Genomic DNA, 14,519 nt, shown 5'->3' on the forward strand with positions numbered 1-14,519 from the left:
CCCTCTCTACCCCATCCCCTCACCCTCCCCTTTTTACCCCTTTCCTCTCCCCCACACTCCCTCTCACTGCCCCCACCCCCACACCCCCTTGCTAGAAGTAGATGCCCCATAGATATTCAACCCTAAAGTCAGCATTTTACTATATGCCAACGACACTAAGACTAGATGCGATATACAAAAACTAGATATCTTTTTAGACTTCGAGACAGACCAAAAGCTGTCAGTAAATCGCTCCGCCAGTTGCTGTAGCATACACTTTAAAAACCAAGGCAAATATCAGATTTGAGGGTGAACTACGTCAGGAAGTAAATTCTTATGATTATTGGTGGTTTAGATTCCACAAAGATGTAAAGTGGGGCACCCAATATGTAAAAAAAGCATGCTCAATTTAAAGACGCTTGGATGTACTTGGCATACTCTGTAGTCATCTGGGAATCCATTTACCTTTTGACAGTTTTGGATGTTTATAAGACTCGAGCTCTATCTGCTGCCTTGTACAAAACTGTAATCCAAAATACATTTGTGGAACCCGCTTTTGTCTTTCCCAGCAGCTCTCCAACAACCTCATTGTGTTTGGAAGCTGGCTTTCATTAATGTGGCCTTTAAGCACTGTGCTTGTTTACTCTGCATCGATGTATGAACGTTTGTCTTTTGTTCATATTTTAATGTGTGTCTGCAGACCCACATGCTGGTCAATTTCATACCAGCAGTATTTTTATTACTCAGCTTTTCCTCAGATGGATGGTAAATATGAGTGGCCATATTAGGTGGCATCTCTTACAGCACTATGCTTGCACCGGACTTCTGTAACAGATTTCTATTTCCTTTTTTAATTATTCAACAGCGATAATTGGACTTTCTCAGATTATTTGTTAGGTAGTGTACATAGTGTGTTATGTAGTGTACATACCTTGATTTCATTATAATGTACTTACTTGAGGTGCCCAGAACAGAGCTCTCCATAGTGAGTAAGAGCACATGCTTTGTTGCGGCTTTGAAAAGCTGTAATGCTATACCTCCCGATATGAGAAGATGTGAATCTGTGGACTTTTTCAAAAAGAAACTGAAAACTTTCCTGTTTAGATAGTTGTGAGAGTGGGCAGTTTGTTGGTGGTTCTCTAGATCTGATGGGCCTGTTATTGTCCGTTTGTTTTCAATCTTAAGTGAGAAGGATCTCCTTTTCCCAGCGCCCGTATGCCTCCGGTTCTCTTGGTAGCACATTATAAATTGTTAAAGTAAAGGTAAACGTGAGGCCATTGTGAAAGAAAATGTATATGATGAGAACCCCATAACGATTGTGTGTATTGGATGCCAAGCTGCCATTCAAAGGTAAGACCACTATAAGCTATATATGTGACAAGTGTGGGGATTAACTTATTGTCCTGGAGCTGCCAGGCTGTTCTTGGAATGAAATTGGAACCCAATGGAAATTAAAAAGTGCATAATGGATGTAATTTGGTTGTCAGAACCCAAAGGTAGAGTGGCAGCTGAATATGACACGGGTGTTGAAAACGAGGTGGCTAACATTGGGCTCCCGATGTGTTCAGAACTGGTGTTGGGTGTCAAAGGTTTTATTCACAAAATCAAGCTTAATATATCTTCTGCGCCATTTTTGCTAAACCCAAGCCTGTTCTGCTGGCATGCAAAAAGGATGTTGAATTAGCGTTTGAGAGAATGCTCAAGGAGGGCCTCATTGAGCGATCAGAAGCTTTGGAATGGGTGAGTCCGATTGACATTGTGAAGAAACCCAATGGTGCGATAAGGTTGGGTATAGACCTCAGACAGGTCAACAAAAACTACTAAAAGTTGATGAGATGATTACAGATTGAATGGTTCCAAGGTGTGCTTGTTGGATCTCAAATCTGCCGATCACCAGATAGGAATGCATCCTGGTACTCATGTTAGCCTTACCTTTATTACCTATGTGGGTCTATTCAAATGGGTCAGGATGCCGTTTGGTCCGATATCAGTGGCCAGTGTTTTTCAGCGTGTCATGCACAACATTCTAGCTGGAGTTAGAGGTGTAAAAGTCTATCAGGATGATACATTATTGTGAGTGAAAGACAAGAGCACGACTGGAGATTGAAGCAAGTGTTGAAGTTGGAGAGTACTGATTTGACTGACTATAGAAAGGTTAAAGTTTGGTAGGACACAGGTAGATTTGGGATATAGCATATCTGGAGATGGAGCACGTCCGAAATTGAGCACCGTCAAGGCCATTATGGAGATGTCATCAACAGAAAACAAGGCAGAGGTAAGTTCTGGTTAGTTAAACGGTGAATATGAGAAAATGTACAAGGAAAGGTGAGATTTCAGTGGAACGAAGGCTGTGAGGAGTTTGAGAGTAAAGGACATTACTAAGGCACCGTTTGTATAAACTGATGCCTCAGAGTTTGGACTGGGGGTGTGCTCATGCATGGTCCTGGATTACATACCATTCTGTATGCCTCAGGGGCGCTCAAGGAAGTAGAGAGACGTTAGTTATTGAGTAAAAAGCTCTTGCAGTTTTGTTGGCAATAACCTAATTTAGAGTTTTTGTATTGAAGGGAGTTTACCGTTCAAACTGACAAACATTTAGTGGCAATTTCTAACAGAGGTTTGGACAGAGTTTCTAGAAGAATTTACAAATAGATGACTAGGTTACAAGGTCTTGAATCTGCGGTACAGCATGTGCATGGTAAGGATAAGTTGCCGACACATTATCCAGGTGACCACTTGTTGAGGAGCTTGATACTGCAACAGATGAATGTGTCAAGGACATTTTTGTGCTGGAGGAGTCTCTACAAGAGAACGAATGGCTAGAGGCTTGCCAGGATGATGGATTGTACCAAGAACTGAAGAGGATGGTGCAAGAGATATGGACTGGTGGTGTTGATCAAAGGTGGAAAGAGCAGATCAAAGAGTTTAACATGGACATGGAGTGCATATGGGAATTGGTAGGACCTAGGCCTTTATACGGATGGACTTTTGGTGTCCGGGAATGGACAGAGTTATTGAGATGAGGATTAAGAAGTGTAAGAACAGTAACAAGGTGTTGGAGACCAGAGAACCCCCCCCCCCTGTGTGCACAAACATGCTTTTTTGTAGTGAAAATCTTTTTATTAATTTAAATTGGTCTCTCACTAAATTGAGTTGATTACTACTTACCTTTTGTCACCTAAGTTTGAAAATCTTCCATTGCCCATAAATCAATCTCCTGGTTTCGCTGTGACTTGCAGCTCTTCCTGCACTGCTAGTCATGGGGCAAACTTTCTGTAGTCCAGGACAACTACATTTCCCTGCAAGCTCAGGTTACTTTGGTTTTGTTGTCGGCATGTTAGCACCAGCGCATTTGGGACGGTCCGCGTCTGACCGGCACTGTACTTGTTTCTGCGACTCTACGGTAAGGTTTTGGATACTGCTCTTTCTGCCGTATTATAGGTCTTCACGCTGATATGGTTTCGCTCCTGGCAGTGCAAACGCAATGGCGAGAAGTCATATTTCGGAGCTTCCTAGATGAGTGTCAAGGGACCTACAAACCAATGCCTCTAGAATGTGCTAATGAGATCACCTCCCGAAGGGAAGTATTGCCCCTGACCTCTGCCCAAGACAGCAATGTCGATCGGTTGGCGGGGAGGGAAAGAGCGGGATTGCTGTGGGCACAACTAATGACATTGCAAAGCTGGTAAAGATCCGAGACACTACGGCAACTGGCCCTGGGCCAAGTCATGTTGAGAAGGTCAACACGAACACCATCAACCAAGCCCCTTCAAAGCAGGTGCAGATACACAGTAAACGTTAACTTTCCCCAAATGCTGCCAGTACTGGACGAAAATTGCTCAAAGAAGCAACATAGACACTAGAGAATCTCACTGCTGAACACACGCTCTGTACCAAAACCTGCATTGGTACATGACCACATTACTGAGAAACACACCGATATTCTGTTTCTTACCGAAACCTGGTTGCAAAAAGAAAATGGCCAAGCATCGACTTGCCACACCTGAAGGATATAACCTCTTTTGTAAAAACAGACTATATGGTCAGAGGGTTAGGGGGGCAATTATAAGCAAGAGAGAACTTGGACTTTTTGAATCAATATAGAGTGTACTGGCTTCCTTCATGTCAAACTAACTTTGACTACCACCGGTGTACACCTTATACTCCTTTACCATTCCCCATCTCATATGCCATCTTTTAACAACGAGATTCTGAACCTCCTAACCCCACTGGTTCGGCCCAAAATCTCCACATCCTCCTGCGGGATCCAAAATGCAGGAAAGGAGACTTAAAGGACAAAGAGGCTATCGAATTGCAGCTCCAATTAGTTAATACAGACATCCAAGTAATAAATCACGAACCAATGCACATAAAAGGACATTTTGGATTAGGTGGTGACATGTAATATCAACGTTAAGTGAAGTGCAAACCAAAGCGTGTATTTGATCGGATCACTGAATTTTAAGCTACATGGTAAGCCTTCCTGAGAAATCTGGGCTTGTTGGAGTCCCACCAAAAAAAGTCTTGAGTAGTAACTGTAACAAGCTGAACCCCACAGACTTAACCACTTGCCTAAAGGCTACCATGACATCCTCTTGTGACCTGGATCACTCATGTCACTTAGTGGAATTCTATAAACACTGGTCAGCATTGCTGGATAAAAAAGCCCCCTAGGCTGCTACTAGTTCGTGACTGCCCTAAACAGAACTGGTTACCCCTGAACTAAATGTACTAAGGAAAGAAAAAAGACGGGCCAAACAGATCTGGCCTAAAGATAAAACAGCTGGAAATAGGGAGAGATGGAAGGGCCTAGAAAGAAACCTATAAAGCTAGGATTTTAGACACAACCAAACATGTTTGTGATGAACAAATTGAAAAGGCAGGCAGCAACAACACCCGGAAGCTGTTCGAAATGTATAGGAATTGGGAGAAACCAATGGCTCTAGCCCAATCTTTCACTCCAGAGACAGTGGACTGTGAAAATGTTCAAAAAGCCTTCCAGAACAAAGTTCTAATGGCACGCAACCAGATTAAAATCTGGTGAACTGCGTTAGCTATACCACCCGATCAGGACCTTGAGACGAGCTAAAGGAAGGAAGATGTACAACCAGGTTTTGTTATTCAGAACATTTCTATAAAAGAAATTGAAGAAATCTTAATCCACCTAAGACCCACCTCCTGCCTTCTAAAGTTGTTCTAGCTAATCGTAAGCTTTTCACCCCTTTTCTGACAAGATTTGTAAACGCCATCTTTTTACACAAAAATGCACCAACAACCATTAATGAAGTGGCAGTCACCCCAACGATAAAGAAACCAGGACTAAATCCAAAAGACCCTAAACATTTCAGACAAAGCTGCAAGCATACAACAGCAGTCCCACTTTCAGATGTCTGCGATCTTCCACCCTAAACAATCCGGTTTTAGGAGCCATCATGGGGACTGAAAGCGCTTTGATAAATTTACAATCACAAATGCTGGAGTAAAGTAAAGCTGGGTTGCTGATCCTTTTGGACCCATCGGCTGCTTTTTGATTTGTTGGACCACTCTCACTTGCTCAAAATATTAGCATCCACATGGAACTGCTTTAGTGATTAAGTGGATAGAATCCTTCCTGAGTGAAAGATGTTCTAAGATTGGATGCGTGTTCCAAGGCAGTCCCCATTAAATGCAGAGTTCCCTAAGGGGCATGTATTTCATCTTCCCTTTTTAACATATACATAAAACCACTGTGCGATCAATTCGAATATAGGGGCCTGCACTTTACTAACTATGCAGATGATTTCCAATTGATAATGTATCTCCGTGGAGACTAAGCAATTGATCTGGCCAACCTTCCCTCCATTTAGTCATCTGAGAATGGATGGTCAAGAACTGGATGCGCCTCAATGGATCAAAACGTGAACTTATGATCTTTGGCACAAACAGGCAAGAGACCAATTAAGCCGAGCATACTCAGATTTTCAGGTAGATAACAGCCTGATCCCAGTGATGGAAAAAGTTAAGACACTGGGCATATTGCTGGAGGCATCACTGAGCTCTGATGCACATGTCAACAATGCTGGTTAAAATGTTCAATACTGCCTCAAAGTGTACGCCAAATAAATCCTTTGGTCTCACATAAAAACAGTGGAACCTTGGTTCGAGCAATTAACATGCCCCGCCTGCACTATTGCAATGCTCTTCTTGGTGTGGCTAGCAAGGAGAGCGTGCATAGACTCCAGATAATCCAAACTAATGCAGTCCGAATAATACAGAACATCCCCAGGAAAGAGCATGTCACCAGCTATAGAAGGGACCTTCATTGGCTACCCGTCGCTGAGAGAATCCAAAATCCTCTCCTTGACCCACAAGTGCTTATTCGACAAGGCCCTGGTATACCTGACACAATCACTCCAGCACAGCAAATCTACTCACTGTCCCTCGGTTGAGGTGAATGAGAGGAAAGGGCAAATCTTTCACGGTTAAAGCCGCTTTGGCATGGAATGTCCTTCCGGAAAGTCTTTGCAAGGAAGAAATGTTGATCACATTTAGGAGAAAGCTGAAAACCTTGTTGTTCGGTTTGATCTTTCCTCCTTGCCTCTTCTGTCCTGTCTCCTGTATGTCTTTGCGTAAATGTTGCGCCCTGATGCCTGGGGGCTATGACGCATTCGAAATGAATAAATGGTAATGCCACACACCAAGGATGTCGTGCTATACCATTGCCATACTTTTATTAGGGTCGTTAAATTTTCGAGCTGTCAAAGATTCTTATGTGATTGTGGTTATGGATCTACTCACCAAGGGCCCAGAGGTGGGAGTATTCAAAGAAATTACATTGAGACATGTGATCGGGGTTCTTAAGGGTGTTTTTTGGCGAGAAATTTGGCCGGCTATTTTAATCGGTGAACATAGTCCACAATTAATATGCAAAGAGTTTAAAATGTGGATGTAGGAGCATGGTATTAAGCATAAGAGGGCGCTACTGTATCACGCATAAAGTAATCGATGTGTTGAACATTTTAACAGAATGCTTATGAATGATATTCGTTTGTCAGTTCAGGTTGGTGGAGATTGGCAGAGCAAATTACTGTGGAGTGTTTCAGTACAGGAGTACCCCACATCCGGTTAGTGGTGTCACCCTGTTTGAGCTAATGGGAGCTTGCAAACCCAACATGTTGCTGGTGCCAGGTTGGTTGAGACACTCCAAAATAGGGGACATTGATATCAAGAGGATTCAAGAAACAATGAGAGTGAAGGGTGAGGAGTTTAAGAGCTTGCATGAGTGTAAGATGCTAAAGGTAAGGTAAGGTGAGGTGAGGAAGTTAAAATCAAACTTCCCAGATGGAGTAGGCAGACTGACCTCCAGTATTCTGGTGCCAAAATAGTGGTGGAGGATTATGGTAATCCGGTGCAGTTGTAGGGAGGGTAAGTGTGTAATAAAGAGCTTGTTGTAAAAAGATCTTAATGTATAAAAAAAAAAATCTTAGTTATGTAGGCATTCTGCCTCCAATTGTGCTGTCAGTGTATTAGTTTCTCACACATTCTACACCTCTTAACATTTCAGTTGTTTTCAGTTGGAAGTGTAGGTGGTGTGTTAGGTAATGTGCACAGTGTGTTATGTAGTGTACACAGTATTACCCAAATGGACCTTTTTCAATTGACCCTTTTTCCTAATTGACCTAATTTATAGTGGTCCCAATTGACCTTAGTATTTTAGTTATTTTATATATGTATAGGGTTGGTTTTGGATTATAAATAATATATGGGGATTGGGTGGGTGGGTTGCAGGGGGTTTCCCCCCAGCATGTCATAATTGACTTTTAAATTAGGTCAGTTCTCCCGAGGTCAATTGTCAAAAGGTCAATTAGAATACATCCAGTGTACACACCTTGATTTGATTATAATTTACATAGTTATGTGAGTATTGTACATAGTTCATAAACCCAGTGTTCATATTTCCCCTGTGTTCACCTTGGAATCCTTAGCAACCTGTGACATCAAGGAACTCCATTGAAGAAAATGTTTTGTTTCAAGGGTACTGGCATTTGGAGACCTGGTCAAGGTGGAAAGAAGCTGCAGTCCATTGTGTGAATGTAATAAATGAATGTTCACTTACCTCTATGTTGTCCTCGCATCTTTATATATTCTTCCTATAATAAGGCCCCTGCTCGAGTATGTTGCAGTATTGAAAAATGTATCAAACCGTTCTTGCTGCATCCAAGACTAACTCAGTTGGAGTTCAAGCTGGCATGCTACTTTTTCAGAAGATTGGTTACCCAGAAGTTCTTGCAAATTGTTCACATGGAAATTAACAGGAGGGTGTCTCCAGTCTTTAGTAGATGGCTTTCTCACCTGACAGTGGCTTCACACCTTCTGTGCCTGACTTTTCTGCTTTAGGAACAGCTAGTCCACCCATGAATACTCGTAGGGGCAGGACCAATCCCGCACTCAAAGGTCCTATTACTGTGTGATGTGTTCTCCAGGGGTACATATGCTCAGTCTTATTTTGTAACCGATGGCTCGCCCTAAAACAAGACAGAGGGGGCAAGCATATCAGTGTGGTGCCATCGCTTTCATTGATCCCATTTGTCACATATAATTTTCTTGGCATAGAAATATGTTGTAGCAAAGAAAAGCCTTATTTTGTTGCTTATATCTTATTTCTTTTGTATTGTTTTTTCAGATTTGTGGAGGAACGTCTCGAGGCTTGGCATCTGCGTTTTCCATTTATCGAAGAAAGATGTGAATTGGACTGAGGTGGTGTCTACTGTGTTTTTTTTTATTTATTTTTTCCACTTGATATGGCTACCTCGAGATCCAGTGGTTCTCATTATGCCTTGAGCGCAATAGGAATTGGAATGCTTGTTCTTGGGATTATAATGGCAGTCTGGAATCTCGCTCCGGGTTTTGGCAATAATGACAATCCTCCAGCCTCTCACGGGAACAGTAGTAAACCCGAACAAAATGATGGCGTGACAACCAAGAGCAAAACATTTTCAGTGGCCTACGTGTTAGTTGGATCAGGAATTGTACTGCTGCTGCTTGCCATTTGCCTATCTGTACGGGAGAAGAAAAAAAGGCAAAGTGGCGAAGTTTCAACAAATCTGCGAGAAGTAGCTGCCTTACCTCAGGAGGACAAGTAAGTTCTTTTATTTAGAGTTTTACTGAAGAAATGCTGCCTGTGGCAAGAAGATGCACTTTTGGGAAGGCTGCTTTTTACATGCAGGACCGTTTACTGACCCCTGGGATTTCGATCGGTACAGGGGCCAGAAAAATGAAATTGAAGGAAAAATTTGCAGTTATATATGGTTTGCCCATCATGCTGCATACCCTGGAACTATAAGTACCATCTATTGTGCAGGGAATCCTCTTTTGGAAAGGGGTAGTTCATCATTTTTGACATCCCATATCTGTGTATAAAAAAATAGTACATTACAACAGCCCCAAACATCTACTCCCTTGTATTCTGGACTGGTAACTTGTTTCTTGTACATCTGTTGGAACTAGTGTGTACTTCCCCTGGATAAGGGCCAGCAATGGTTAAAAAATATGCTTTTAAAGTCAACTTCGGATGACTTGAGTAGGAATTATCCTTTTCCATGACTCTAAATGCATATCTGTCATTAACTTGTTAGATTCCACTAAGGATTTTTATTTCATTAATTGGTAACTTCCGGTTTTGCTGGGGCCTTAAGCTTTCATGTCACTTTCTGATGTTTAATGTCGGCTCTACTGAGTATCATGAGCCTAATTTCTGGGAAATAATTTGCTTTTGTACAGTCTTCAAAACTCATTGAATTCAACGGTGCAATTTTTAAGAAGCTTAATCCTCCATGTTACCAGTTATATACATGCCTAATACAGTGCCTAGTGATGCTCTTAAAATGCTATTTTGGGTGCCAGAAACCTGCTTGTACGTTCTTAAATGCCTCTTTTTAAATATTTTTTTGTTTATTGTGTAGGTCATCTGTTTGACTTTTGACATGATACAAAACATCATTATTCGCAACTCATAACATCAAATAGGATATTATCCACACACACTGAAATGCCCCTTTTTATATTTAGTTATCAATGTCTTATTCTAAGCATTCATCATTTTTGGCGATCTCGGTGTGGAATGTAAGTGATTTCAATCTGGCACACACCCAAAGCTCGCCCAGCATGTAGTGCGCAAATTAAACCCTTATTTACTTTTATCTATAAGTTCAATATTCTGAATGATATGCCACTCATATCACATCCTTCTCCTGAGACCCCTCCCCCTGCCCCCCCCCCCCCCGGTCACACTGAACCAGGAATCGGGCTAGTTTGCAAAGATAAATATTTATGTATGTATTTAGAATTTAAATCACAATATATTTTAATGGGTAACAATCACCAATGGGGTGACAGAACACTGAATAATATCTTCAATGTACTAGGAATCAAGTAATGAGCACAAACAAATGCAACAAAGAAAAGAATATGTTTTGATTGGTTTAGAACAGATAGCACTATGGTTTAAGGGGTCCCCCTGCAAAACCCCTCAACCCGCCAATAGGCAATTTAAATAGATGTGAGGAGAGAGCAGGTACTCGGGAATAACGCACATCAAACGGAATATCACTCCCACCTTCCCCCTTTAAACACAAGAGAAAAAAAGGAATTGACTTCAACTGTCAGCATGGCTTTGATATTGGCTGAGCAAAAACACCAAATTTGGTAAAAATGGCTTAAATTATTATAAATTTCTACGGGAGCCGCTTTGAACAGATGCAAGCAATGATTTAACCACAAGGAAACAATTGGAATCTCAAAGTGGGAAATAATTTAAAGCTAATTCACACATGTAAAACTTTTCAAAATGTCAACTTGCGGCAAACTTTTCCTTATGCGATTTCTGATATAACTGGTCAATAGCACTGTTTCGCACTGTGGTTTTGGGTTGTAGAGATAGCTAAGGATGTTAGATACAAGCGGGAGTTGAACTTTCACTTCTATCTTAAAAATTAAAGACGTTATGGAGATTTTAGTGAGAGGTGTTTTTCGAAAATAAAGTCACAAATTTGGACAAGGACTTCAGTTTAGAATCGTAAAATGTGGCTTATACTCCAGGCTAGAGCGTTTGGCTAGGAAACCAAGTCGGGACACAGTAAGCTCTGAGACTGATTCATGACTTCAGTAACGGATCCCCATCACCTTCCCCGGCGGCACCAGTCCAAAGACTCAAAGTGGGATTTATGGATCAGAGTTACGCAAACAAAGAGGACTATGAAAATGACGCTTTTGCAACTAGACGGAAGAAGATGGCACTACAGATTTTGACACTGTCACAGGTTATGAAAGTAGGGATAGTTCAGAGATTAAAGTGGATAAAATAAGCAAGGTATGCAATAGTTCTCTATCGTCCTATTAATACCCAAATCCACTGGGATTTAAGATTTTTGAACAGTCATGGTTCTGGTCAATGGATTGGGTCTATCAAGGAAAGACAGCACATCAGGCGTGGGACTGGATCAGCTAGGCCAGTCACCGGAATTGCACAGGATCTGCCCTTCTTGTTTCTGGGTAATTCAAATCAGCGGGATAGCTAGTTCATCAGGCAAGCCTTATGGTAGCAAGCCAGATAGTTTCAGGATGCTAGTTCCAGGGTGCTTTCCCACACCACACTGCTACACTGGGTTGTGAGAATAAGTTTGAGGATTGAGGCCTTGCTGAAAATGGTCCCGCTACTGCTTGGCATCTGGATCTGGAAGGATGTTAAAGGCTGGATGTTGAATGCTGGAACAAAGTGCTTCGCTGGAATCAGAAAAGTGAGTGAGTCAATGAGTCCCTATGTGTTGTCAGCTGTCTCTATTTATCCTTTCAAATGACATCACAAAAATGGGTGTATGGGCCGGCTTAACTAAGCTTGCCCCTGTGAACTGGGATTGCATCAGGACCTCATCTCCGCCTTGCGTCTGAGTGATTGGATCAAGGACTGATGTCACATTTATGGTTTGGCTTTTACAGTCCTTAAAAACCTCCCTTAGCCACTAGTGTCAAAATAGGACTTTTGTCCTAAATACATAATTATACATTGGTAACCTCTACAAAAATCGCACACAAAGATTCCATATTTTATGTATCTGTTCCTCAAAATCCCGCAGCTGTGGGATCTAGTTTCACCTTTCTGCAGAATTTTGTCCATTTCGCCATGAACACATTTTCCAAACTTTCTGCAAATGTCCACAATTGTGTGGGTTTACCATAGGGATGTGTGTGTAAAGTTTAACAATTCTAGCATTAATACAATTAATACAGTTCACATATAAACACATATATTGTCATTACTGTCCAGAATATGTTACAGTCCCACCGCCTCTTGAAATGTACAGCCAAAGATTAGACTACCAAATCTGTCCTTTTTATATTTTTCACCACTTTGGATAACAAGTTGAGTCTCTAAAAATTGTTGATTTATTTATTCTTAGCAGCAAATGGTCTGCCCTTTTCTCTCTCCCTGGATTTCAAGGAACAGCCCCCTCCTTTGGGAATTCCTTCAAGGAGCGGTTTACGACCCCTTCACACGTCCATTTCCTGGCCTGCGGATCTGCCATTTTTCATTTTCTGGTTGTAGACAAAAGTCTGGCCTAACACACAATTATCATCTATCGGTGAGTTTCTGCTGAGAGGATTTCCCTCCCTTTGGGAGAAACCTGTTTTTCCACTTCTTGCAGGCCCATCCAGGCTAATTTATTCTTAATTTCTTAAAATCCGGCAGAAACCAAACTTGTTGCATCAAATGCCATAGATAAATTACTTTCGTAGCTTTAAACCTGTGGGATCAAAACACAACTGAGATCTGTATTCCTTTTAGTAACAATCCTTATGTTTGCTAATCCGGCACACTTTTAGCTTAGATCACTTTGAAGTTTCATCAGGAGAGCTCATCTGACAGGGCTGTCATTCACAGGCAATCCAGTTTTTCTGAGAAAATGTTTTGCTCTTCACATTTTGGGACCTTGTACATTTACAATGCTTCCTTAGATTAACTGAATTTTAGTGCCAAGCAAGATTTTGAATGTTGAGAAGTGTTGTGCACAGGCATTTTGGAGTTTTTAGCAACAAAGTAAATGTCATTTACAGGCAAATTTTGAAGTTTCACTTGCAAAGTGCTGCTTTTCCCTCTGCACTCTGTTTGCTTGCCATGGAGCCCACTGGCACATTTTCTGCAGTGTGTGCTCTATTCCCCCCACACATGCACCATGGGTGGCAAGTTGTGCATCCATCTTTTTATGTGTTGAACGCGGTTTTGGAGGTTTTTGGCGCGCACAAGAGTTTTGCCGCCATTGTTGCTGTTTCTTGCACCATAAATAGCAGAGTGATGACGCATAGTATAGCAGAGTGGGTCAATACATCCCACAAGAATAAAGCGAGTTAGGAGGAGAAGCTGGTTAAAAGGCTTATGGGTGTTATTATGAAGGGCATTGCTTTATTTGGATTTATAAACTTTGCCCAAAGCGCTGTGCATACAATTTAAGAAACTGTTACACATATAAAGTAAATACGTTTGTCACAATAATGAGGGATAGAAAGTAAATGAATCTTACAATGGAGTGGAATGTTCGGAGAGTGGAAGATGAGCCTCATGGAGGAGGATTCCAGAACTTAGGCGCTAGCAGAGAAAGGGTTAAAACATGATGGAGGCCATGGGAGCAATAACAATTAAGAGGAGGACGAGTGAGGAGAACCGGGTGAAGTGTAAATAGAACAAAATTGGAATGGGCAGGACCATCATTGCACTGGAGTACAATGAGGAGATGGCAACAAAAAAAAGACGAAAGCAGCATAGTGAAGAACAAATGTAAGGGACAAAGGAGCAAGTGAATAGCAGAATAAAAAATGTACACTTGGTTTAAGATGGCAGTAATTAAAACTGACTGGTAAAAGCAAGAGATAAGAGAATGGAAAAAAGGCTAAAAAAACATGATTGTGAGCAGAAGGAGCAGAAGCAATGTGGGGGTGGGGTGCAAATATGCTGAGTTGAAAGTCGGGAATAGGGAGAAGGGGCATGAAAAGAACACAATTTTGGGTGAATTGAATTTTAGTGATTGGAAAAAGCATTCGATGATTAAAAGCACAATCCGAGATCATACCATAAGAGAAGGAAGGAAAGGAGTTGGAACATTTGGGAGTGAACCACATAAGTGAAACCTTGGAGGATCCTGAACTCTGTGGAGCACAACAGCGTAATGAGTGGGAGGTGGGAATCTCCTACCTAAGATTCTGAATATGAAGGATCAGACGGGAAGATAGCCAAGGAATCGTCAGCTAGGCGTTCCAAGAGATGAAAGCTGAGCAAAGCATTGTGATACTGTGGCGAAAGCTGCAGACAGATTCAAAAGATTGAGAAGAAATTACAGTTTATCTTAACAAAAGAAAGTTAGAGAATTGTACTTATAGCAGAGCTGTTTCAGTGGACTGGTCAGAACGGCAGCCAACGACAGAGGGGGTAAAAGAGTAAGCATTCGGGTGAGAAAGCAGAATTCAGACTATGGGTTCTGTATTTATAAAGAAGTGAAATAGGTTGCTAGTGA

The 14,519-nt window shown here is 41.6% G+C and overlaps 1 protein-coding gene across 1 annotated transcript in view; it reads left to right on the forward strand.

Moving 5' to 3' along the window:
• Positions 1 to 14,519, forward strand: part of TMEM51 (transmembrane protein 51) — a 153,874-nt gene that overhangs the window by 90,572 nt on the left and 48,783 nt on the right. The window contains exon 2 of the mRNA XM_069610889.1: positions 8,642 to 9,097. Coding sequence (XP_069466990.1) covers positions 8,760 to 9,097 — 338 coding nt within the window. The 5' untranslated portion in view covers positions 8,642 to 8,759. The remainder of the gene's footprint in view (positions 1 to 8,641; positions 9,098 to 14,519) is intronic.

This window comes from Ambystoma mexicanum, chromosome 8 (genome assembly GCF_040938575.1).
Source record: "Ambystoma mexicanum isolate Mex_15411 chromosome 8, UKY_AmexF1_1, whole genome shotgun sequence".
NCBI lineage: Eukaryota > Metazoa > Chordata > Amphibia > Caudata > Ambystomatidae > Ambystoma > Ambystoma mexicanum.